The 23,715-nt window shown below is 40.8% G+C and overlaps 4 protein-coding genes across 9 annotated transcripts; 1 reads left to right on the top strand and 3 right to left on the bottom strand.

The window, feature by feature from the left end:
- Window positions 1-148: 148 nt before the first annotated feature.
- On the bottom strand, window positions 149-2,151 carry LOC118425784 (39S ribosomal protein L50, mitochondrial-like). Its single transcript, XM_035834869.1, has 4 exons — window positions 1,970-2,151; window positions 1,232-1,359; window positions 962-1,100; window positions 149-620 (listed from the first exon to the last, which is right to left on the bottom strand). The coding sequence occupies exons 1-4, from the start codon at window positions 2,045-2,047 to the stop codon at window positions 414-416; spliced, it is 552 nt and encodes a 183-aa protein (XP_035690762.1). The 5' UTR covers window positions 2,048-2,151; the 3' UTR covers window positions 149-413.
- Window positions 2,152-2,198: 47 nt separating this feature from the next.
- Window positions 2,199-9,442, top strand: LOC118425783 (arginine/serine-rich coiled-coil protein 2-like). 5 transcript variants are annotated; one of them, XM_035834864.1, is made up of 10 exons: window positions 2,199-2,441; window positions 4,000-4,101; window positions 5,110-5,202; window positions 5,801-6,399; window positions 6,763-7,110; window positions 7,487-7,713; window positions 7,848-7,981; window positions 8,186-8,287; window positions 8,634-8,753; window positions 9,126-9,442. In XM_035834864.1, the coding sequence occupies exons 1-10, from the start codon at window positions 2,349-2,351 to the stop codon at window positions 9,276-9,278; spliced, it is 1,971 nt and encodes a 656-aa protein (XP_035690757.1). In that variant the 5' UTR covers window positions 2,199-2,348; the 3' UTR covers window positions 9,279-9,442. The 5 variants fall into 5 exon arrangements, with proteins under 5 accessions (XP_035690757.1, XP_035690756.1, XP_035690760.1 ...); XM_035834863.1 differs by having other exon boundaries at window positions 3,979-4,101; XM_035834867.1 differs by lacking the exon at window positions 5,110-5,202.
- Window positions 9,443-12,503: 3,061 nt separating this feature from the next.
- Window positions 12,504-15,784, bottom strand: LOC118426248 (kelch-like protein 24). 2 transcript variants are annotated; one of them, XM_035835520.1, is made up of 2 exons: window positions 15,639-15,784; window positions 12,504-14,397 (listed from the first exon to the last, which is right to left on the bottom strand). In XM_035835520.1, the coding sequence occupies exon 2, from the start codon at window positions 14,376-14,378 to the stop codon at window positions 12,546-12,548; it is 1,833 nt and encodes a 610-aa protein (XP_035691413.1). In that variant the 5' UTR covers window positions 14,379-14,397; window positions 15,639-15,784; the 3' UTR covers window positions 12,504-12,545. The 2 variants fall into 2 exon arrangements, with proteins under 2 accessions (XP_035691413.1, XP_035691414.1); XM_035835521.1 differs by having other exon boundaries at window positions 12,504-14,392; window positions 15,639-15,771.
- A 2,735-nt stretch (window positions 15,785-18,519) lies between these two features.
- Window positions 18,520-23,557, bottom strand: LOC118426717 (phospholipid scramblase 2-like). The gene is made up of 10 exons (XM_035836259.1): window positions 23,435-23,557; window positions 22,002-22,152; window positions 21,708-21,840; window positions 21,263-21,340; window positions 20,795-20,871; window positions 20,329-20,459; window positions 19,940-20,060; window positions 19,643-19,745; window positions 19,097-19,155; window positions 18,520-18,826 (listed from the first exon to the last, which is right to left on the bottom strand). Exons 2-10 carry the CDS (start codon window positions 22,050-22,052, stop codon window positions 18,785-18,787), a joined length of 795 nt encoding a protein of 264 aa, XP_035692152.1. The 5' UTR covers window positions 22,053-22,152; window positions 23,435-23,557; the 3' UTR covers window positions 18,520-18,784.
- Between the last annotated feature and the right edge of the window lie 158 nt (window positions 23,558-23,715).

Here is a 23,715-nt window from a genome sequence, read left to right as displayed (position 1 = left end):
ACAAAGAAAAAAAAAAAAAGAAAAAAAAGAAGAAAAAAAAAAAAAAAAAAAAAAAAATGATATCTGCGAGAGTAGAATCGAGCTGGGACCAGGTAGTCTGTGTCTTTTTTTGACTTAACAACTTATAAAAAATGAAGTTTCAAGAAAGACTCCTTTCAAGTTGTTTATTTGATATAGAATTGGACAGTATAGCATACAGAGGTTACAAAATACTATTTGAATGACTTGAATGCAGAATAGGTTTAATAGCTAACGTCTTCAGGAATTTTTTTATTCACACGAATCACACAGTGATCTTTAGTATGTATATATCCCGATCATCTTCTATTGATCTAGTTGGGTTACAGAAAAACATTCAGAAAAGACAATTTTACCAGTTCAAATAGTTCTCTTTTTTTGCAAGAAACTTACACCTATGAATCCTTCTTTACCAGATGATCATAGGCATCCCATTGGATGTTGACATTTGGTGGAAGATCTTTTTCAATCAGCTGATTGTAAACATCACTGTCTACTACTGCTGTTTTGTAGAACTCTAGTACATCTTGAAAGGTTTTCATGTTTGCCAGCTCAGTACTAGGAACTTCATGGCCGAACTCCTTGTAGCATCTTGATAAAACCTGTGAAACAAAGTCATACACAAGTAAGACAGACAGGACTGGGTATTAAGGTTCTTGGCACAAACAATAGCAATTGCTTGCAAACATTTCAGTAGCCCTGCTACTTTCCTCAGTGCAATACTGACAGGTTTTGCTAGGTGTCACTATAATGGGAAAGATGCAGTCCTAAATGTGACTAAGGTTATTATATCCCCCTCATCAGTGTCAAACGTCAAAACATACTAAATCAGTGTCACAGTAAAAATAATACCAACTGTTAAGGACAGTCATAAACAAATAGGCATACCATAGATAAAAACACAACAGTTTTTGAAACCACTGGAGAATGCTGACTTCCATACCTGGAATTTAGTCCTGATGTTCTCCACACTGACATTTCTCCAGTTCTCTGTTGGTCCTCCTCTGACTTCTGCTGCCATACCTTCCAATCTATCCTGTAGGTCTGGTGGTGGCTGGTATGCTCTAGACTTTCTTGTGGGTCTGGAGACAAGAAATGCATAATTAAGTACAAAACAGCTTGTTATATAACATCCTTGATCTGCTGTCATTTCAGTAACAGACATTGGTCAGATTAAGTTGGCATCTGACTCATTGATGATTGATTAACACACCTCTGTGTCAGAATGTCCTGAACCTCCTGTTCAGCTGCTGCTAGGTCCTTATCACCTGACCCTCCAAACAGACTGGACAGGAGTCCTCCTCCTTCACTGTAGGCCCGGCTACTGGCACACACTGCTGCCTGTTCCATGGGGAATCACATTAGAGAAAAAAACATTAATTTATGAGTCAAAAACACAAATCATAACATAAATTCAAACGTCATTACAATGAAACAACTGGAAGAGCCGAGTAGAAATAGTCTCCTGGCTGACAGGAATCGAACCCAGCTCACAAATGCCGCTAACCACTATGCCAAATGGTTGACCATTTGGTATGGTCAGTTTGGTGGCACTTGAAACCTCACTAGTGCAACATGTTGTATTCACATTGTGTCAGAAACTTGCAGAAGACTTTTATATGGCTATCAAATTTATTATGCATAATTTTGCACAAGACTTAACGACAATACATACTGCCCACGACATCTCCTCAAACAGGTGGAGCTCGTCTCAAAATAATAACTTCTACCAAGGGGGTCCTTGCTACTGTTAACGTTATCAACATCTCAGGACGGGAAGGTGTACCTAGAAAATTATACACAGCCTACCCCCGGCCCCCTCCCCACCAAAGACGTATGCACGCACACTACTTAAAAGCCAACATTGTCATGAAGATATACGGTAAAAAATGAGACCTAAACCGACTGTGCGTGATGTATAGAGCAAAAGACACTTGGGAAAAAGTAGTACCTTTTGTAAGTGAAGAGAATTTCTCGATAAAATGAAGAAATTCCTGAAAAACGTTTTTCCAACCAAGGGCGCAGCCATTTTGGACACAACTCTCGTATAGAGATTAGCTATCGCGAGAATAGACGAGATTCCTCTTTACTTGAGGGACAAAGCAATATTACTCAGGGGGGTCCCTCACAGATACACGGATAATTCGGGATTGGTTACAAATGGATATTAGTAGGAGTTCAAGACACACCACAAAAAATTTTACGATAAACATTGAAATATTTCAAAATGTGGATGTTTTGACGATATGAAAAGTTGACTCGAGAGACCAACGCTCCTTGGTAACACAGATGATTCCTGATGATCAAACGTACTGTCCCCTGACACCCAGATGGACGCCTTGGCTGGGTATGATAGTGAAGGCAGCGAGTCCAATGATTCAGCTTTCACGGAGAAACCTCGCCCTTTCCCGTCACAAAAGCAGGTAAGATGTACAGCGTAGACTGTATATTACACTTTCTGACAGAATGTGTGGCAGATAAACGCAATTATGGCGACATTTTGAGCTAAAACCCTGAATGTTTTGTAGCCCTCGAGGGCGCCCGACTGAGAACAACATGAAAACATATCTTGCCAAATATGGCGGTCTACCCCCATATACATGTTTGTGATGTTACATGAATATGCTTAACGTTACGTATATGATTTCATTAATATTTTCTTACAAAGAGACTCAACCTTGCTAACACAGGCAGACAAATCAAGATATTAGGACGTGGATAGTTAAACTTGAATAGAGTGTGTAGGGGTGCATAATTTTCATTTCAACTTGGTCGAAAATTGGGCTCCTGTATTTTAGTTTAAAGGTTACAGGTCAAGTCGCCCGAAGTCCAATTCCCCCCAGCTATTTACTACCAAGCCGCCCCAATGTAGGGCGACCGTCTAATTGACATCGCCCTTGGTTTATACAGTTTTATACACATATCACATATGATATAACGTTATCTTACTTCTAGTTTCAAAGTATTACTTTGCTAAATACTTGCCGAGAAAAAAAAGAGGTTAAAATTAGAGTTACAAGGCTTTGTTAGCATGTAAAGTAATATTTAGAAGCTGTAACGCTATGTATGTCCGCCTTTTATTGTCCGGATAATGTCTGGATAGGACGTTAAATTGTGGTCTTGTGTTTAGGGAGTCATGTGCTAAGTCTGGCATTCATTGATTGTGTTACTACATCCAATTTGATCGTAAACTTAAAACACAGCGAACAACTTCTTCACCGCATTCCATGAGGGGTCATCATGAAAAATAATATTTATCTTTCTCTTGGGATATGGAACAGCACTACTGTAACAATACCTACTAAATCTAGTAGAGCATATCTTCCCTGTCATTAGTATGCAGGGTTCCACTTTCATGGCCGTTCATTTGGAACATACATACAATGTTCAATTACATGCAAATGTGCCTCCCGAGTACGTGATGAGGTCCTGCAGTAGCAGCAATGTTCAGCATGATTTATTGGCTGGTACGGTTTCATCAAATTATGTCTGAGATGGAAATTGCTTCCACAGCACATTGTCACCTTGGGGTTACGGTGGTTCAATTAGAAGTCTTCCAATGATTTAATATTGCTATGCTGCATAGCATAGCCTATGCACTTGGTGTCAAGCCAAGGGCAATATAGATGCTACTGTACTGATGAAAAATTCAAATCCCTTTTACATTACACATTCAACTTACAATTTTGTTTGCAAGATTTTACTTATTTTGGGGGATAAGACAGAACTCTTTATGAAGGTTAGGAAGTAACTTACTCTATTTATACATGTTGTAGTTATAGTCTATAACTTATAGAATATATTTGTGCTTGTATTTTAGACCAGTTTACTTAAATTCTTTGTCTTATAGCTACTCTTTAACAGGGGCATTGCACATGCAAGCCATTAACTATAAAAGAATTTTGTATTTAGAACACATCCTTGAAGTTGTATTTTAAAATTCAGTGATATTGTTTATAGGTCCCTGTTGTGACTCTGCAGCCACGAGAAAATCTGCCCCAGTATACCAGAGAAGGCCAGAAGGCAGCTGCTAGTTCTAGTGGTCTGGAGGCTGAGATGTCTGACCTACAGCAAGGCCCAGAGGTAAAGTTGTCTCTTTTACATTCAGAGGCTTGTAAGTTGTAACTAACAGCCAAGCATGCTATTGTATTGATTTTATCATTTTATGCTTAAGTAATGCAGGGTTGCACATACAGTACCATGAAAAATTGATTTGGGGATTATAACAATGACTGTAAACTGTAAAGTCACAGCAAATGCTTAGTTTCAAGTTCTGTATGTAATTCATTGTACGTATTGATATCTGGGATATCGTTAGACTTGTCAGTCAAGTTTGACCCAAATTCCAACAGTGATCTATTCTGGTTTGTTGCATACATGTAATATTTCTGTCACAGCCTGTGGATATGCATGCTTTGTTTATTATACTGATAGTAGAGATTGTAGTTTTGTATGTTTGTGTTAACAAGAACTAGTCCAGGAAAATTAACAACGTTTTTGCCCACAGGATATCTTCCTTTGCAGTGGAGAACAACTAGTTTTCTAACTTTGGATTGTGATATTATGTGGTGTCTAGTTTCATATGCATGAAAAACTCGTAGTACACAGATGTTCTCTCAGATGTTCTTTTCACATGTCTCAGAATTGTTCCAGGATTGACTGGACCTCTGTCTACATGATACAAGCCTTGAAATCTAAATCTGTGTCTGTATGGAAATTAATAGCAGCTAAAACTGCCCTTTGGCATAACACAACAGCTATTTTTTATGTAGTAATCTTGGGTAAAAGTTGCAAAGATGATGTTTATTTTCCACATGTGGATAGAGGTTACAGGTCAACTTTGGTGCAATTATTCTCTTGAATCTCTCCTAAAATGTTTGTATTTCCAAAGATTTTTTGTATGTTGCTTTATTAATAGACAAGTTCTGGAGGTGAGTGTAGCATATAAGTACAACAGCTAGCAGTTAGCATCTCAGATGATGTAAGTACACACTTGGAAGGAGCACTGAAGCATAGCCTACTGTCATAGTACAGTGGAAGAGATATAAAAACACATAATAACACCTCTATAATTGCTGAACTATGCACCAGCTTAAACCATGCCTCGGCGAGCCCAGTACTCCGAGTGAAGCTGGCCGGGACAAAAGCATCCGGCCCTTCTTGTTAGACCAGTGGCCGCTACAGGTAAATAGCTGCTTGGTACTCATCTCAGAGTGAGTCTTCTTTTGTATGCAAAAGTATTTATTCTTTATCGTATTGTGTACTTTTGTGATATGTAAGTCATAGGTCTATCTTTCATTAGGTTTGTAACAAGAAGGACTGAGACGGTTATTGGTTTGGTACTCCTCACTGTGATCATGCTTATCCTTGCCTGCCTTTGAAATGAAAACAAAACAAAAACAAGAACACAATAATATGGTCTTTGGCTATGTAGTATGTAGATAGAGTACAAAGGATTTGAACTTAACAAAACACAATTTTAGGCATCAGCATTCCTACATCCTCTATACTAAAGAAACGCTTTTTAGCAAAAGTATCAGGGTTTGTATTGTTTAGTATCTTACAAAACCCTACGATTTCTGGTGCAAAGCTTGGACTACCTGTATGAGGAATGAGTTCAATGGCAAAAATAATAAAAAAACTCACACAACAAGCAAAGAAATGAGTCTTTAACTTTGGTTCTAGTCTGTTTCTCTTCCAGGTGGACAACTTTGCCACTTCTTGATACTAATTTTGTTTTGTTGCATTATCCCTTGTAAGACGCCACTTCTTCCCAAAACAGGACAAGTCTGTAACAGACAGACGTCTCTCTGGTGCATCCCCGGCATCTGATCGTAGCCCATCCCCGAGAAGACAACGGGAATCGTCGCGGTCAGCAAGTGTGAGTCCACGGAAGTCTCATTCACCTGTGGATCAACGAGAGAAGTCTCACAATAAGAACAGCCCCAGATACTCCAAGTCTCCCAGTAAATCCAAGATGTCAAGGTCTCCTAAAAGGTCTAGATCACCAAGGAGTTTACCAAAAGTTTCAAGGTCACCAAGACGGTCAAGGACATCACAGTCACCATCACCCAGAAGGTCTGTCTCGCCCAGGAAGGGTTATAAAGGTTCAAGATCATCAAGAAGCCCTTCTCCAAAGCGTAAGAGGTCTAGGTCGCCAAAGAAGAAGGCACACAGGAGTAAGGGGTCTCCAGAGGGGAGGCACAGACTGAAATCTCCGGACAGGAGACGGCGTTCTCGCGACGGGGCACGTGGTTCACGGGACAGTCCAGTTCGGAGGTCGTCTCGAGACTGGGAGAAAGGCAGACCCAAGGACAGGAGGGACTTGCGCAGGTCACCAAACAGGAGACGACGGAGATCACATTCAAGGTCACCTCCCAGGTATGATCAAGTCTCCTTTGTATGTAATATATAAAACAATAAACCAGTTTTATATCAAATGATAAGTTTAGTCAGTAAGAGAGTGGCTGCTTCTTTAAGATGATGGCAGCAATTTTGCGAGTTAAATTTTGCAGTCATATATTTTGGTTGAAGTGTATAAGTGGATTGAGCTATGGGATCAGTAAGATTCCTTGTATCAAATATGCTTTTGTCAATGAAAATATTTTCTACATTTAGTTCCATCCAGGTTCCTGTCAGTTAAAAATTGGATTGATCTTGTGATCTTGATATTGATTGTTCTCGAAAATTCCTGAAAATCTTATAAAACATCCAATAATATTCCTGTGTTTCTCTGATTTGTAGAGAGGCACGGAGGCGTTCCAAGTCACCATCTCCAGACAGGAGGCATTCATCATCAAGATCACCCTCTCCTCACAGATCAAAATCAGGGTCAAAGAAGCATTTAAAATCAAGATCCAGGTCGCTCAGCCCAGCTAGATCCAAGTCACCTCATCACAGGGGCTCAAAATCAAGGTCAAGATCACCCAGAAGGCACTCAAGATCACCAAACAAGCTATCAAGATCTCCTCGTAGAAGGTCACGGTCGCGCTCACCATTTGTATGCAAGAGGTCAAGATCTCCAAGGAGGCGTCATTCGAGGTCACCCATACCCAGGAGAGATCATCGGAGGTCACCCCCTCGCCGGAGAAGGTTGGTTCTATATCTTGTTATATGTAATTTTCTTAGCCTGATTAGATCTTGCTTATAGCAGGCCGCCTGACATCAGCTGACCTCCTAGCGAGAAGGGGCCAGTTACAGCCCAGGATAGCAGACTTTTTGTCACACAGACTATGATTTTCTTGATGTGACTCATGTTATTACTTAGTGTAGAAGACTGCATCTAGAAAGCATTACAAAGAATGCATCTAGTAGGATTTAATGGCTTTAGCTTGTCATCTTGATTTACTCTTCCCTTAGCAAATATTTTTGCCTATAGAAATGTGTCTTACATTAAAAGTTGCTTTTCAGAAGCTTTTATTTTATTACAGGTTCCTTACATACATGTTTACACAATGTTTGTGTTCAGTCCCCACAGGGGCATGCGTGGTCGCGGGCGGGGACGTGGGCGCCGTCGCAGCCCGGGTCATCGGGACCGGTCCCGTTCCTCCTCTGGCAGCGCCAGTCCAACCGGTGACCCTGCCCTGGACGCACAGGACGCTCTGCGCAGAAGGCTGGAGCGAGCCAAGAAAAAACAGCAGGAAAAGGCGGAACGAGAAAAGGCTGAAATGGAGGCTAAACTGGAGAGTGGTGAAGGTTGGACAGTGTTGATACTTTACACATGTCAAGATATTGTGAGAAATCCTTCTCATGCTTTGTCATTGAGTCTTATGACATTTTTGTCTTGCATTCCTGCATTCCAAAAAGATGTGCACCTGTATGTGTTTCAGCTGCTGCAGGTGCACCCCCCTCCATCGCTGGAGTGAACCCCCTTCTGGCGGGACAGCAGGTGACGCCGCAGGAGGCCGTGTGTGCAGCTGCCAGGGCCATGCAGATGAAGGTCGCTGCTGAGACAGGCATACAGGTGAAATCTTCATACTACAGAAGACTGTGCTTCACCAGTCTTTAGTCTGTATTCAATCTCAAAGTCTCTCAAAGTCTTTAGTCCCATGGTCCTAATGCTGGAATCTTTTTTTTCAACACACAAAATTTCAACTAAGAAGGTTTGCATACTAGTAGTTTACTAAATGTAACAGTTCATGACTGCCTGTTGTATGTGTGTTCTCAGGTACCAAGTTACTACAACCCAACTGCAGTGAACCCCATGAAGTATGCAGAACAGATGCAGAAAAGAAAACTGCTCTGGGCTGGCAAGAAGGAGAAGAAAGAGGTAAGTCTACAGACCTTGTGAAATAATGCTGGATTACTTTAGATTTTATCACCTGATAGCTGCTATTGCTATTGCTATGATAAAGTATCTTGTAGTTGTATTCCAACAATATAGCTCATCGGGTCTTTACAACTTTCTCTTTTGTTGCATAGTACTAGTAGTTTGGATCCATTTGAATGGATTCTGTGATGTTTTTCTCTGATTATGTTGTACCTAGCAATATTTTTCTTTTCTTCACGAGCTTAAATGAATAACAATATTTAACTCACTTTGTCATTCATTAGCATGTACCAACACTTGTTCAATGTCAACTGTTTTAGTCATTTGAGTTCTGCCTATATCTTAGGGTGATGCTCCTGCGGGTACTGTCTGGGACAAAACCAAGTTCCACGACGAGGCCACGCAGGCGAAGTTCCGCCGACTGATGGGAATCCATGGAGAGGCATCAGGCAGTGGGGCAAGTCATGTAAGGCCATGTTAATTACTTTCACAAGTCACAGTTGTAATTAATCTCTGTAAGGTTGATTTTAATGAATAAAGAAAGAAAGAAAGAAAGCTGTCAAAGAGCTTTATATTTATCTAAGGCATGGTCAAGCCCTCAACTTGCTTTGCTGTTACATATCAAAATCTGTTCCTTTAACTCTTGATCTCTGAGTACAGTCACATTTGCCACCTCTGTTTTGTTGCAGTCTAGGCTGTCTTTTTTACCTTTCCCAATCATCCCCAATACTTCTGTTTTAGCCATATTTGTTAGATCACAGAAGTGGCCAACATGAATGTTGTAGTTGTCTGTAGTTGTCAGTGGACTTTGAGTTAGATATTGTTGATCTGTTTTCAGGGCCCGGCAGAGGGACCAGACATCCAACAGGAGCAGGAGAAACTGTTCCGCTCTCTGGAGGCGCAGTACGAGTTTGCACGGGGCACGACTCACACCCAGAAGGGAGTTGGACTCGGCTTTTCTTCCGCACGGCAACCTGGTCCCACGTTATAACAAAACAGACAGTTGTTACCCATGTAAAATGGAGCAGTACTTTAGGCAGAGTGACTACAGCAATGTTTTCTACTCCTTGTGTTACATGTTAAATAAAATGTGAAGTAAAGTCAGACATTGATTAAGTTATCAGCAACAGACTTGATCAGAAGTATTGAAAAGCACCATATCTGTATGTGTAGCGTTATTCTTGGTAAATTAACTGTTTTTTTGCCATTGACAAAATATTGAAACCATTTTGTCATCAAAAGGACTGTTACATCCATATAATCCTTTTAAAGACCCAGACCTTTTGTTTTGATACAAAGCTTACAGGATTAACAAGTGTGCAAACCTTGACAGTATGTCATGAATATGTTTTCCATCATACTAAAACAGCAAATATATTGTAAGAAATAGTTGCATGTTGACATTGCTTATCCATGGTCCCCTGAGGCCATTGCTTGGTGGACACTGGTAAAACTGTCCTCTTCCTGCTGGAGTATCCAAGCAATATATAACATTTAATTATTCAAATACAAAATTGTAAACAGGAGCCAACATTTCATATACATGTATAGATGTTTTTCAATTGCTACAATTGAAGCAGTATTTTTGCATTTTTGGCACACTCTAAGACTCTTCTAACCGTTTGTCCAAGGCAATTCTCACAGCTGGGTTTATTCCGCTCCCTTTTTTGTAGAAAAGCGTTTACCCAGTTTATCAGTTTGTTATTTTGGGAACAAAATGTTAAAATGGTTACAGACTGTATACAAAAATGTAGAGTGAGATTTGTATCCAGTTGAGCATTAGAGAGGATACACAGCAGTTTGAATAAGCTGGGGATCTTCATAAACATTAACTCAATAAACATAAAAAGCTCAGTTACCCTCAACTCTCGGTTAATGTGTCTTAGACAAATTGCTAGGATGTTCTTTGGAATTTCAGAAAATGTGCAAGTAATGAATTCATTGTATTGTAGCAAAGAACCAATGTTCATGAATGATATCCGCTAGTTGATGTGTCTTAGAGAATTTACTACAATATTTGCTGAGATATTTGGAATTTCAGACACCTAGAAAGTTTGTTGTTTTCTGGCACTTCAGTACTGATCTTCATGATGTCATTGTGTATACTTTATACTATACAAACTGATAATTATTTCTTTGTATTGAATTCTGAATATTCTAATGATTGAGCACTAAAAAGGTCAGTCAATCCCAGGGCTCTAGCCAGCGTCCGTTTTTCTGTCAATTGATGGAAATTTGCTGCGTGTGACGGAAAAATTTTAAAACTAATCAGTCAACTTTGACGGACAAAAATCTGATAAAAGCTTGTAAAAGCCACACACTGTTTGTTTTGCTATTGTTATGATTGTTGACAATGTGTGTCGGTGCCCTTTTGCATACGATAATCTCATTAAAACCCATTTTTCAAGGTCTCAGTTCAGTCTCTCTAACTCCTGGAATAGTGTTTTCGCGACAATGGGAATTGGCTGACGGAAAAAAATGTCGAGCTGGCTAGAGCCCTGGTCAATCCATTTTACCACCTTCTACTGGCAGCTTTTATTTCTCCTGGGTGTTCTGCCTCGTTTCTCGATACCGGTCTTTCTTATGTTGTTGTTTTCCACCAAGCCTATCTTTGTTTAAGTTCCAGACTGTAAAATGTTCAAACTCTATAAATGTCATGCAATGATGGCATTCAAAGGAAAAGGAAAGCCATATACATGTATGTATTACATTGTGTGACTGTACATTTATTTGGTCTATATTGTTGAATTAAGGTACAAGCATTATGGAAACTTACCATGCAGTTGTCTGGCAGTGCTATAACATTGTTATTTGATATCCATTGGAAACAAAATGGTTAGTTCTTTATCTATGTCAGTCATGACATAGTGAACATTGGACAAATGTAGGGGTATAAAACTGATAACACACAGTACTACATATTGATGTTATATAATGTGTCAGAATGTTTTATTGCAATGAAGCCAAAACATAAAACAGCACTTCACACTGAAAAATTACACATTTTCTATAGTATTAAGTCCAACCATTGCACACCTTCAACTACACTGCACCTGCTGTATCGGTCATGGCTTCATTTTGCTGAATTCAGTAATGTTGGAAGATGGGAAAAATGAGATTGTATATTACAGTATGGTATCTGTTTCTGTGAAAAACACAATACAGTTGTGCATGAAGATCATTGACTTTCTGTTGTAGAGAAACATTTTGAAAATCACCTCTACATATATCTTGCACTATCATCTCTTCATTGCAATGTTTTAAATATTAGTTTAATAATATATAATTCCCTCAGACACTAATGAAGTTACAGCATAAGAAGTGCAAAGGACAAAAACATTCAAGTCAAGGAAACTACAAACATTCAAGTCAAGATAATATTCAGCAAAATGTGGAGAAATGCAACAAAGCAGTGTGTTAGCTGAAATTCAAACCAATGTCTAGACATAAGCAAAATACACCCATGGAATATTCAGTAAAAATAAGGTATTAAATTCCAGGTCAACTATTCAAGTTTTTGAGACATGCCCCTGTTTACATTAGTTCTGCTTTGGAAGACAGACTGAGGCCCATCTCATCATTATTAGGCCACACCAATTTTATTTATTGTATCTCGGATTTCCCAACCCTATTATTTCCGATTTGAAAAAAAACTAAAACTTTTAAAATTGATGACCACACCTCGTGTTGACAAAATTTCACTGCCTCTCCTTTCTCAAATTAACTATGGGCCTCAAATTCCAGTAGCTGTACGTGCCTATTTTGGACGGTACATTTATCATTCTTCAAACTTTGAACTTTGCTACCAGGGCCCCCTAAACATTGAAATGTTGTTATTTCTGTTGTGTAACTTGAGTAAGCCCCTCGATCACTCCTACCCAGGCTTCTTGCAAAAGTTTTTTCGACCGACCAACCCAATTTTTTATCCGAGAAACAATAAGATTGGTGTGGCCTTACTGCACTTAACATTTGCCTGAAAGCCTTGTTTTCTATAACTCTACTTAACTATTTGGAGGACTAAAATTGTTATTTAACATAGCAGCCCATGTCCCCAGCAATCATCACATAGAATATTTATAAGACTTAAAAAAGCCTGAAAGATGAATCTATCCCGGCTACATTATATCAAAAAATCTAAAACCTAATGGACAGTGCAGGGATTTATGAGTCCATTTCATCATATAATTAGAATTCCTGATTTCTACTAGTACTCTCCTGCAGCATATAGCAACTATTTTTGTGTATGTAGGAAGCAGCTTTACGTTTTCTTGTATTTCAGTATTGTTACTGAGAAGTGGCAGTTGACAGCTTCAGGGAGTGGTAGGGAGAAGGTCAGCGTGTTTGTGGCCGGGTCATAACACTGCACAGTGTCCAGGCTCTGGTCAGCCTCCTCTGTTGACCGCTGCTCCCGGTCCGACCCTCCGGTAATGTACAACTTCCCGTTACACGCTGCAATACCGCAGAACTCCCACAGGGTGAGCCTTTCAGCTAGCGACATCCATGTGTCGGCCTTTGGGTCGTAGCATAAGATGGCCGGCAGCTTGCCGCCTACGACATAGATGAGAGAGTTCAGGAGAGCAGCGTTGATGCACTCTCCCTTTCTGGGCATCGGTGCCCTAGTTTCCCAGAGGTCCTTGTTGGAGACATAGCACTGGACTTGGGGACTACACACGCCAGTTTGCCCCTTCCCACCTATGACATAGAGTTTCCCATCACAGCTTGCAATGGCAAACGAAGATACTGGATTGAGCAAAGATTTCCCTTCTGTCCACTCGTTTCTATTAGGCTCATAGACCTCAACACTATCTAAATACTTGCAACCATCATCCTTTGAGCTGTCGTACCCACCCACAGCGAACACTTTTCCATTCAGAACTGCCATTTTGTGTCTGCTTCTTCGCTGAGCCAAAGATGCCAGCTTACGCCATGTGCTAAGCTTTGTGTCGAGCTCCCAGACTGCCGAACCTTTCCAGCTACCTCCCGACACGATGATGTTGTTGTGTAACGTGACTGCTGCATACTCCACTGAGTTACGGAAATCGATGGCGAGGTCCAACAGATCATTGTCCCACATCTGCTCCGTGGGGTCAAAACCATTTATGTGGTTGGTTGAGACGTCCTCTTCATTTTCCACATGCGTGACCCCTCCTCCAACAACCAGGATCTGTGTGACGCCCGATCTTTCCCGTGGAACCGTCCGCGTGGAGGAGACCTCCTCAGGAGACAGGTGGTAGATGGACGCCTCCTCCATCAGGCTATCGAACCCTTCTGTTTTATTCACCAGCTCGTTTCTGCGCACGTTTCGAACGACAGACACCGGGTCCATCAGTGGAAACCTGACGTGTGGAAGCAGGTCTTTCAGCTGTGCCCCACGCGACTTCTTATCACACTGCACCCACCGTAACAATGCCTCATACACCATCTCCTCTTTACTCACATTCAGCCTATTGTCAGACATGAACCCCGCCAGCTCCCCTGGTCCCAGCTGGATAAACTCCTCTGATTGGCAGACTTCTGGGAAGTGCTCCAATACAAAGTCCTGCGCTTTTTCTGCAAGCTCCGTGCAACACAGCGCCGAGGCAAAGCGATGGATCCCGAGACAGTTTCCCGTTTCTAACATCTTCCCAAGGTACTTGGCACATGCCTCCACTATGGGTGTCAGCTGCATCAGGTTGGCAGCCTCCAGCAGCTGCTGTACATTGTTCTTGTTGATGACCAATTCTGATGTGTAGATGTAACTCAGGATGGATTCTAGGATTGTAGGATTCATGTTTTTAATCATCACCTTCGTTTGTTTAGTTTCCTTGAGTCCGTTGGTAAACATAGCTTGGAAGTACCCACTGCAACACGATAGAATGGCACGGTGGCACGGGAACTCACGGTCCCCTGCACAAAGGATCACGTCTACAAGACAGTTGTCTGTACGAAGGCGCTGTAGACCTTCTAGTATGTTGGTACAGTGAGATGTGTTGGTGAACTTCTCATTGCTGGTTGCATCATTGTCCACAGATGTGTCCGAGGGTGCAGGTGAGGACAATTGGGTAGTTTGTGGGGATGTTGTGGACTCAGGAACCAGCTGTACTCCTGCCATGGTGGTATTGAAATCTGGTCTGCGGAAGAAAAGTTGCAGAGTGGTATTAAAACAAGGAATAAGGAATATTTTTGGTGGTACATGTACATGTTTCAATTGCCATCTTTAATCTAGATCTAGAATAATTCTCTTTGAGAGTTCCATAATTTCAGCATCTCGAATTTAAAACAAGAAATCTTTTTAAAAAAGCTGTGTCTTGCCGCGTATTTTATGTTATTTTGGTAAGATAGACTAGATTCTACGCTTAAAAATCCCGAGTTCCACATGTCGCCCCCTCCCCCCTCATTATCATAATTTATGTCAGATGAATTATTGGCACATTAAACAGGTTTTGTAAAACTTTTTGACCCACAATGAATATGCATTATTTTTTATTACAAACTAAGTTCCTTCTGATGCAATTTGTGATATATATTTATATAAACATGGTGAGTTAAAGCGTAGATTTATTACGCTGGACCACATACAGTAACATGCGTCTAGAAGAGCGTTTTAATACTCGCCTGGAATGTACTATTGTCTAACTAAGCCATGAAACTCGGCAAGGAAAGAAGGGCCTTTGGAAGGGGCTTTGGAAGGGCTGGGTTAAAAGGTCCGTCCATTGATCCATGGAAAAAAGCTGGCGTAAAGCCTTGCCTGGCGGCAAGGCAAAAATATATTCAAATGCGGTGAATGACTATCAATATTGTGAGGTACTTTTCTTCGTTGGATGTCAACTATTTTCCCCTCCAGGCAAACTAGGCGAACCCGGAAGTGACAACCCGGAAGTGAATTGTAACGGTAGCTAGCCCTACGGAACCAGTTCAGCAATTCATCGCCGTCAATCATGTTTCCACTGGACAATATTCGTGCAGTTAAAACGTAATTATGGCGTATGCACCATCTGAACTCACGTCATTACTCACTCTATTTATTTACACAAGGCGCCGTCTCTGTTTACAGTCGCCAATATGCAACAATAAAAGAAGCGATCTGAAACTACAGCAACGTCAAACTGCTGGTTACACAGGAGTTTTTGCCACATATAAAGATTTTTAGCGTACAGAAAGGAATGTTAAACTATTTAACATATTCTTTAAGGTCCATTCTTCCAAACTCTTCCCTCAACGAGACTCATAAGGGGTCCGGGAAAAGGGGTGCTTGCGGCTGATCTTGCACCCATTTTCTGCATCAGTTCACAACAGGTGCCCCTGTCACCAAGGCCACAAAAACACAGCAATGTCTACACATGTAGAATAGAGTAACAAACGGAGTGCTCACCAACTACAGAAGAGTCGGTCGTAGTTCCTTCAAGCAAGTATGCGCAGGTCAACCGTGGAAGCAGCGGTAAAATGTATGTTTGTGTTCAGAACGTCCTCGCTTGGGTTCACAACGGATATGACACAGAGGACCGAACAACACAGCACGGTACGGTACGGTGTATCCATACACCCCACACAAATGAGGACCTCCGAAATGTATAAATCTTGGCAGACAGCTTATGGTATGTGCAACTGTTTTTATTGCATATGAAATATCTTGCAAAATAAATTTATTCATTGAAGATTCGTAACCTATAGAATTCCCAGTTACTAGTTGAGGTTATATCATGCCGCGTGTTAAACGGCTTAGTACGAGAACTGTGTTTATTACAATTTCCGCTAGATGTCCCCATTGAGTGTAAAAAGTAATGTGGCTATGTTAGTATGTATAAGGTTTAGATATATCATCTAACGTTATAGTCGTTCAAAGGAAATGCCAAATGATAGAATAATTTTGACTCCACCAAACAGAATTCAGCCAATCCAGTGGCACCCCGGCGTCGACTAAATTGCACCGCAAAGTACATGTACCTTGCAGGATTTTCAAAGGAATTTTCGAAAATTCAGTGGTCTGTTGATAGTCGACAAATTAAACGGACAAAAACGTGCAAAAATCATTGCGTTAGCTCAATGCCTTCCTGTCTTACAAACTAGGATCCAAATGTAGATGCGGCAAAAAATCCAGAAGGTGACAATTTACTGGATTCACAACTACCGAACACGCTCAATGAACACGATCAGCGACTACCAAAACCAAAATCCAACTCTCAGAAAAGACGTTTCCTGTACAGAATGTCACAGTTATGGAACAGCAATTAGCAAGTATTGGACTGCAAAATTGGACTGTAAACATCGACTGAGCAATTGTGTAACAACTGCTATGTATATTACTTTGTATGTTTTTAACTGTATGTAATGTGTAAATATGTATGTGACAATGACCACAGGAAGAATAGCCTCTGAGGAGGCTAAATGTGGATCATAATAAACTCAAACTCAAACTCAAACTGGAAATGTACGCATCGGGCCACTTGTGTTACTATATCTATATCATTCCATATTTTTCCTTGTCAAATGGTTTTTAAACCATTACATAATGTTATCATACTTATCTTCAAATGGTCACATTTCCGAAAATATTGTAAAAGAAATCTAATAAATTCAACCCCTTTGCGAGCCTTTCACGATTTCCCCATTCCAGAAAAGACCGAAATTTGGCAATTTGACGGTCGTCTTAACCACTTTTGTTGGGCGGCCGGGAGCGGTACTGCAGATTAGGCTCTTATAGGGTATGTAGTCCCGACTTGGAAAATGTGAAGATATATAAGATTATTGGCTAAAAACGAGTGGAAACCTTTTCAAATGGGCCAAAATATCTTTACACACCTCTACAGTTGTCTTTCAGATGCTACTTGACATGAACAGATCGAAATTTAGGCGTCGCATGAAGAGACCTCGAAACACCGAGACCGCCCGTCGAAGCGCCACCTACATTCATGTACACATCGCTTTTTGAACGGAATAAGCAAGCCAATAATAATATGTGGACATCATACCCTATCCCTTTATAGCTTTTTACCTTCTACTACATGTTCATCCATTTATATGACGAACATCTGGATAAAATATGCTGCTTGGTTCTTAGAGCGACCTAAGGCTGTCGGGCAACACAACTAAAATGCGTGTGCATGTGGCTTGTTCCCGGATCTCTGTAGCACTGTTTATTTTGTGAAAAGATTTTTTGTTTTGTTTCACTTACGATTATTGTATCAGCAAGGTTTAGACATCTGAAAGAACCGAAGGGCTGTTCTAAAGCTTATTGCTACCATTCTGCATTCAGCAAGGGGAAATCGTTCATGTAATCGTAATACTCGATATCAGATGGCCTGTATGCACACATGCATGATCGGAGCGTCGGCAGGGAGACATCGGGACACAGTAAAGAAAACTCTCCATTCATGTCTCATGAAAGTACACAATACATGTAATAGTATCAAAATACAAGTAAAACCCTTAAAATGTATCAAGTTATCGATTCACAGTACATCTGTTGTACAAGAGCAATGATAAATGTTCGTGAATAAAGGTTGAAGATATGAAAATCGGTACATAACATGTCGATCATATAATTGCCATTGTCATGCCTTAAAGTAGAGGTTCTTAGCGATGAATCATAACTTATTGTGAATACAAGAACAAAAATTCGGATGAGTTGGTATAAATAACAAAGCAAGGCTAACATCTGTTGCTCAGGCTTTTATACAAAAGCCATGAATTTAGTTGAAAATACTTATAAGTCGAAAATTTCTTCATAGGGAATTACATAGCTTAACGCTGAAAACGTTCTATTACTATTAGAAAAGTAGTACATGTATAAAAAATTGGTCTCAGAGTCGGATTGTACAGATATACTGCCCCCCAGCTGCCTTGTTCAGAACGACACAAAGACGTAGTCAGAAGACTTATATCGTTACTGTCAAACGAAAACCCCTACTAGATGAGATATCGTGCTTTATAAATGTACGGATGACTTCGAAATCTCAAAACACTTCATAGGAAACACACACAGTGTTGGATAAAAACTATATACACTGTAGCATTGTGTAAGAAAATGTCTTTCTCTACATATGATCGATGCTATAAACGGGAATGGGCAAAGAACATCAGACAGTCTATTGCTGTTGTATCATCTTGCATGCAGCATAGTTCTCTACATATGATCGATGCTATGAATGGGAATGGGCAAAGAACATCAAACATAGTCTATTGCTGTTGTATCATCTTGCATGCAACATAGTTAAGTTTAAGAAGTTTAAGATATAACAAGTTGTGATTACTATGCTTTTTTAGTATTAGATATACTATCAAGTAGGATTTTTGCATGTATGCATATATGCATCCTGATGAAATGTGAACAGATACTCAGATATTGAACAGATTTTTTTCATCTGTTCTTTCTTTGGTATTTAAAAGAAATAAGACAGAAATGGATTAAAACCGCTGTAGAATTATGGACGTTATGAGAAGGCTCCATATTTGGTAAAGATATGACGCGTTGAATGACGTCAGTTCAGCTGCCTCAGTTTGAGTGGTTTGACGTAGCACCTAGTCTGAGTCTTGGTGTTGGTCCTCGAAATACATGAAATCCTGCACAAAAGGACGAAGAAAAAGAACACAATAAGCTATGCATAGGAAACATTGTCTTCTCTGTTTGTCAGGCTTTGTGACATAACAAGACTAGGCGGCTTTTTCCTAAAGTTTCCACGAAGTTTCTAAAATGCGACGCTGTATTCTAGTAAATGAACTTAAACGCTGATCATGCTGTTGAATCATGTGCTGGTTTGCGAATAAAATATGAAAATTAAAAAAAAACACAGAAAAACACCAGCAATTCCAGCAGAAATTCAGGCGACTTACGATCAGAAAAGCCAACCCCAGCATCGTCGCTTTCATTTTCACGTCCAGGTCCATCGGAACTGCAGGGACATGAAAAGGGCTATGTTAGTGACGAAAGTGAAGAGAATACCCTCCCATTTTCAGTCCAAACATAATTCAATGCCTACACAGCTGCACATGTTTAACTGGTACTAAATAACAGCCAGATATAAACAAAAGGTCTCTTCTGTACCCTTTGCATTACGCAACCCTTGCCCAAATTCCCGTCCTTGGTGCTGAACGCTATTCCTTACAGAAATATTTTTACTGCTGTCGCTCCTTCACAATCACAGGTAGCTTTACGCTGTACAAAAATAACATCTATGTGTTCTATCCGCATAATGTGACGTCACGACAGCGTTCATTCATTGACAAAGACTGGTGCTGTTCAGTCGAAAATTTGGGTGAGTCCAAATTTTGTGTAGGATATTACCGTTAAACTAGTTCAATAATCTATGCTGCTTATTGACTAACGTTGTTTGGGACCATGATGACGTTGCAGTGTATTTGTGTAAGTTATGTACTTACACGTGACGCTCATGTTGGTGGCATCACTGAAGTGCTCCTTGATAAAGCCGGCGTGTTGTCTGCTGACTTTTCCCACCACCGTGTCGCCGTCCGGACTGTAAACCTTCATGGTGGATGGATGAAAACATTTTATTATGTCACTATATAGCAAACACGGGCAATTTTTATTATTCTGCAAAGTATAAATTTGAATATACGCATGCTTGGGTGGGGTCAATTGTGACTTTCGCCGTTTAAAATCCCGACTTTGTTTTCACTAAATACAGTTTTACAGGACTTCGACATGTGTAACGTTACCTTGAAGTCTGTATCACATCTGTAGCACGCCCCGCTCCAGATACAGCACGGCCCCTTCACGTCAAACACCGTCTCATGGTCCGCGTTACGGACGGAGTAGTGCGGCTTCCAACACGTACATCTGGGGAAGGGAACGAATAGGTTAACACCTCATGGTCCACTTCACTGTCAATTGGTCTATTCAATGAGGCTTGATAGAACCTACTACTAGTACTACGTCTATTGTGGATATGTACATGTGATCGTCTCGTAATGCTTCCCCATTACCACTCCTAATAAGGATTTTAGGCATTATTTTTCAGACACACTGGAAACGTTAAGATCTTTCCTCCCAAACATCCATTTAGACTTTGAAGATTTATTTATTTTTTTCCTTTTAGATGACTCACTGTTGTCGCGCATAACCAATGGTCGTCCCAGGGGGCGCTTGCACCTTGACCTCGTGGGCGGCGCACCCCAAGTTGGCACAGCAGGCGATCCCTCCGCAGCACTTGAACTTCCGCTTCACACGGATTACTTCCTGGCGGCGAGAGGAGACGACGGAAATAAGTCATAAATGAAGCTAATCCTACTTAGCTTGCGGTTTTTAAAAGTAACAAGAATTCAAATGAAAATTGGAACTGGCGCTTGAACAACAAGACCCGTCGGCAGGGAAATGTCCTAAGTAGAAAGTATGTCACTCTAGCTAAATTACTATTTATATTAAAATGACGTACCGTGAGAATACATCTTATGAAGAATCCTAGATTAGCAGACGTTCGACAGACTTACTTCGTGCGTAATCTGTAATTGTAAATAAATAGACCCTATATAAAAGCAAAGAAAGCCCGGGTACATCTACATACTCTACCGTACCTTCTTGTTGTTGTCCAGGACTATAATCCGGAATCCACGGCGCTTGCCACAACACAGGCGGGTACAGAAACTGGAATCTGAAGAAGACGTTTACAAACTCATCTCAAACTCATCTTAAGTCACCGTTATTATAGTCATTCAAAAGTAACATTTCAAACATACATTTAGAATTTACACTATTGAATATTGTACACATAACGACGATATTCTGCCCGAAAATATTTTACCACACAACAGGACAACAGGTCGCTATCCATTACCTTTTCAAATGATAGATGGAAACTGCTAAAGTTTAAATCTTGCTAACACATGTGTCAGCAATTAGAAATTACGATAGATGACGAGATATCTCAGAATGGATGACGTGATATCTCAGAAGTGATGACGTCTATCTAAGAATTGATGACGTGATATCTCAGGATTAATGACGCGCATTATCAGGATCGATAATGTAATGTAATGTCTCACCTTCTTTTGCGTAGTACACCTGCTGTCCCATGGAGTTCTTGATCTCGTATTTGTTTTTGGTCTCGATGTCCGAAAACACTATAGGGAGACAGAAATCACTGTCATGCAATATTATCTACATCCACAAATTGGTCATAAATGTCTTTGTAATTCTATCCGCTCTAATTCGTGTTAAGGTCTACTACTGAGGTACGTCAAAGTGTCACTTACGTACTCCTCACACCATTAATGATGCACTTGAGAAATTTACTGACCAGCAGAAAATCAGCGGACTTTCCAACGGATAGCAAGAGCCAAAGGCAAGGAAAACGCTGTTAGACGGACTTAGGGAAGTAGTAAGAGAAAGAAAAACTTCGAAAGAATGTTTGTAGATATTTGGAAGAAGACTTTCTACACCATGACTATGGTTCAAAACAATTTTCAGATTGTAAACTACTCCAGTCACCTTCCAGTAGTTCTACTTTCTGTTTGACCAGGAGTTGATCAATCTGTGTGAGATACTCCAGCCCAGGAGGACAGCCAATAGGAACCTGCGGCTGATTCGTCAGGACCACGTGGCTCGGCTGGGCCGTTATAGGCTGGGAATGGATGACGTCATTGGGGTCAATGTCATGGCGCAGGCACAGTGACAAAATAGATGATACCATTGGCATTGCTATAACTTTGTCAAATGGAACTACAGCCATTTTATCGTTTTATGAAAGGTAAGAAGGTCAAGGGCGGGTGACCATACTCTTACTTCAAGTTCAAGTTGTACTTGGCCCTCGTCTGGTACAGCTGGCGAGGCCATGGTGTGAAGACTCCGGTCTGCCGATGGAAACGTCAAGAAGACTTGTGGCCTCAGTTACTCCGTGATCTAGAGTACCGTATCTCCACAGTAAACATGTACTCTGTAAAAGAAACTTAAATTAGTACCTTCGTTGAGAGGGTCGTCTTTCCTACAAGGAATGGTTTGCGTGTCTACGCTGCTGCACTTGAAGATTGGCACCCACTAGTGAACAAAGTGAAATCGTATTTCTTATTTTCATTCACCTGGAAGAGCTGCATAGAACAATAGATTTACGCGCGCCCTGGTACAATGGATGGCTGTTGGGGTCAATACGTTCATGGGCGAGGATTGGGGTGGAGGGGGTATCAGAACAAGTGTGCATCCCTTCTGCTCTATTTATACAGAAGTTCGGATTTGATCCCCACTTCTTGATAATGATATGACATTTATTGGTAAAACGAAGCCTCGTGTAATGTGCTATGTAAGGGTTTATGTCCTTATGTGACCTGAAAACCATTAGCCAGTCCTCGTATATCAAAGTAAAGAGATCTAGAGGTTTCACGCATTATCTATTATTTACAAACTTAATCTTAACTATGTACATGTATACGATTCCCTGGAGAGAGCGTCCGGAAATCTGCCATAGGTCAGGGTGTCCCAGCCCATCTTGAGGCGACTGGGATGTCCTCGGTGCGAGATGGCCTGCCCGCCCGCCAAGGTCAACTAACGCACTTCGTGTAAATTTCTACGTGTATTCGGATACGTAAGTTACGGTAACGTTAACAATTGTGATCAGAAAGATCTGCTATCAGAAAAGAGGCCAATGCTTGGCAGGACCAAGGCTGGGTATGCATGAAAACAACCCAAATGCCTGTGGGATGGTTATCAGACTAAGGATGTCAACGCCCATTTATCATCAGATCAACGTGATGTGTTCCATTCCGTTCACTGGGACTGATATACGTATGTCCAGGGCACAGAGCTACAACTGACAGAAAAGGAGCGTAGTAGAACATGTCGAGGTGTGCATTATCCGTTGACGCGTCTGATTCTGAAGCACTACATTACCCAAGTTGCATGCAACTGCATGCAACCTAGTCGACCACGGCTGATGGCACAACCAAAACACCGTTTCAAAGTCACCCAGTGAGAATGGGACGAAACATTAAGGTTCAGGGTGTGGTCGGGGTGTGTTGGCTCACAGGTAGAACAAATATAAAGATCAAGTAAATCTGTGCGTGTAAGATTCTGTTACGGTACACATACCAAGAATTAGGGGTATTCAGTACCGATCACTCCCTTCTGTGTTCGATGATGTTTACACCTCGCGTCAACAACTACAAATGTATTCTCCCTAAGCCATGGGCAGTTGTTATGGCATATGTAGGTATAGAATCACTCACCTTGTAGGCACAAATCAGTGTTCAATGGTTATACGACTTCACACTTGCCTGCTATGTTGCTGTTGTCCCTGCCCCGGAACTGTATGTAGATTCAAGGCGCGGCTTTTGTCATGTTGAGAGCATCTCAAATTTCTGACCTTAATTATGCCGAACAGAACATAGCACGCTATTCAGCAACAATGCTTTTCCGCAACTCACTGATGAACGGACGAATCTTGTAGTCGCAAAACGTAGAGACTTCAGCTTGATAGTACAGATGCAACATATGAACTTTCTGAATT

The sequence above is a fragment of the Branchiostoma floridae genome, chromosome 11 (assembly GCF_000003815.2).
Source record: "Branchiostoma floridae strain S238N-H82 chromosome 11, Bfl_VNyyK, whole genome shotgun sequence".
In the NCBI taxonomy this organism is placed as follows: Eukaryota; Metazoa; Chordata; class Leptocardii; order Amphioxiformes; family Branchiostomatidae; genus Branchiostoma; species Branchiostoma floridae.
The sequence above is the reverse complement of the archived record's forward strand: the minus strand, read 5'-3'. Positions and strand labels throughout refer to the sequence as shown.

Excerpts from the sequence above, each read along its gene's own strand:
- LOC118425784 (XM_035834869.1), bottom strand. The coding sequence starts at position 2,047 with ATGGCTGCGCCCTTGGTTGGAAAAACGTTTTTCAGGAATTTCTTCATT. Across the intron at positions 1,360-1,969 it reads ATTCTCTTCACTTACAAAAG|GCAGCAGTGTGTGCCAGTAG; the intron begins GTACTACTTTTT and ends CCCATGGAACAG. Across the intron at positions 621-961 it reads ACATCAGGACTAAATTCCAG|GTTTTATCAAGATGCTACAA; the intron begins GTATGGAAGTCA and ends TTTGTTTCACAG.
- LOC118425783 (XM_035834863.1), top strand. The coding sequence starts at position 2,349 with ATGGACGCCTTGGCTGGGTATGATAGTGAAGGCAGCGAGTCCAATGAT. Across the intron at positions 6,400-6,762 it reads CATTCAAGGTCACCTCCCAG|AGAGGCACGGAGGCGTTCCA; the intron begins GTATGATCAAGT and ends TCTGATTTGTAG. Across the intron at positions 7,111-7,486 it reads TCACCCCCTCGCCGGAGAAG|TCCCCACAGGGGCATGCGTG; the intron begins GTTGGTTCTATA and ends GTTTGTGTTCAG.
- LOC118426248 (XM_035835520.1), bottom strand. The coding sequence starts at position 14,378 with ATGGCAGGAGTACAGCTGGTTCCTGAGTCCACAACATCCCCACAAACT.
- LOC118426717 (XM_035836259.1), bottom strand. The coding sequence starts at position 22,052 with ATGGCCTCGCCAGCTGTACCAGACGAGGGCCAAGTACAACTTGAACTT. Across the intron at positions 19,746-19,939 it reads GATGTGATACAGACTTCAAG|GTTTACAGTCCGGACGGCGA; the intron begins GTAACGTTACAC and ends TCCACCATGAAG. Across the intron at positions 19,156-19,642 it reads CACCAACATGAGCGTCACGT|TTCCGATGGACCTGGACGTG; the intron begins GTAAGTACATAA and ends ATGTCCCTGCAG.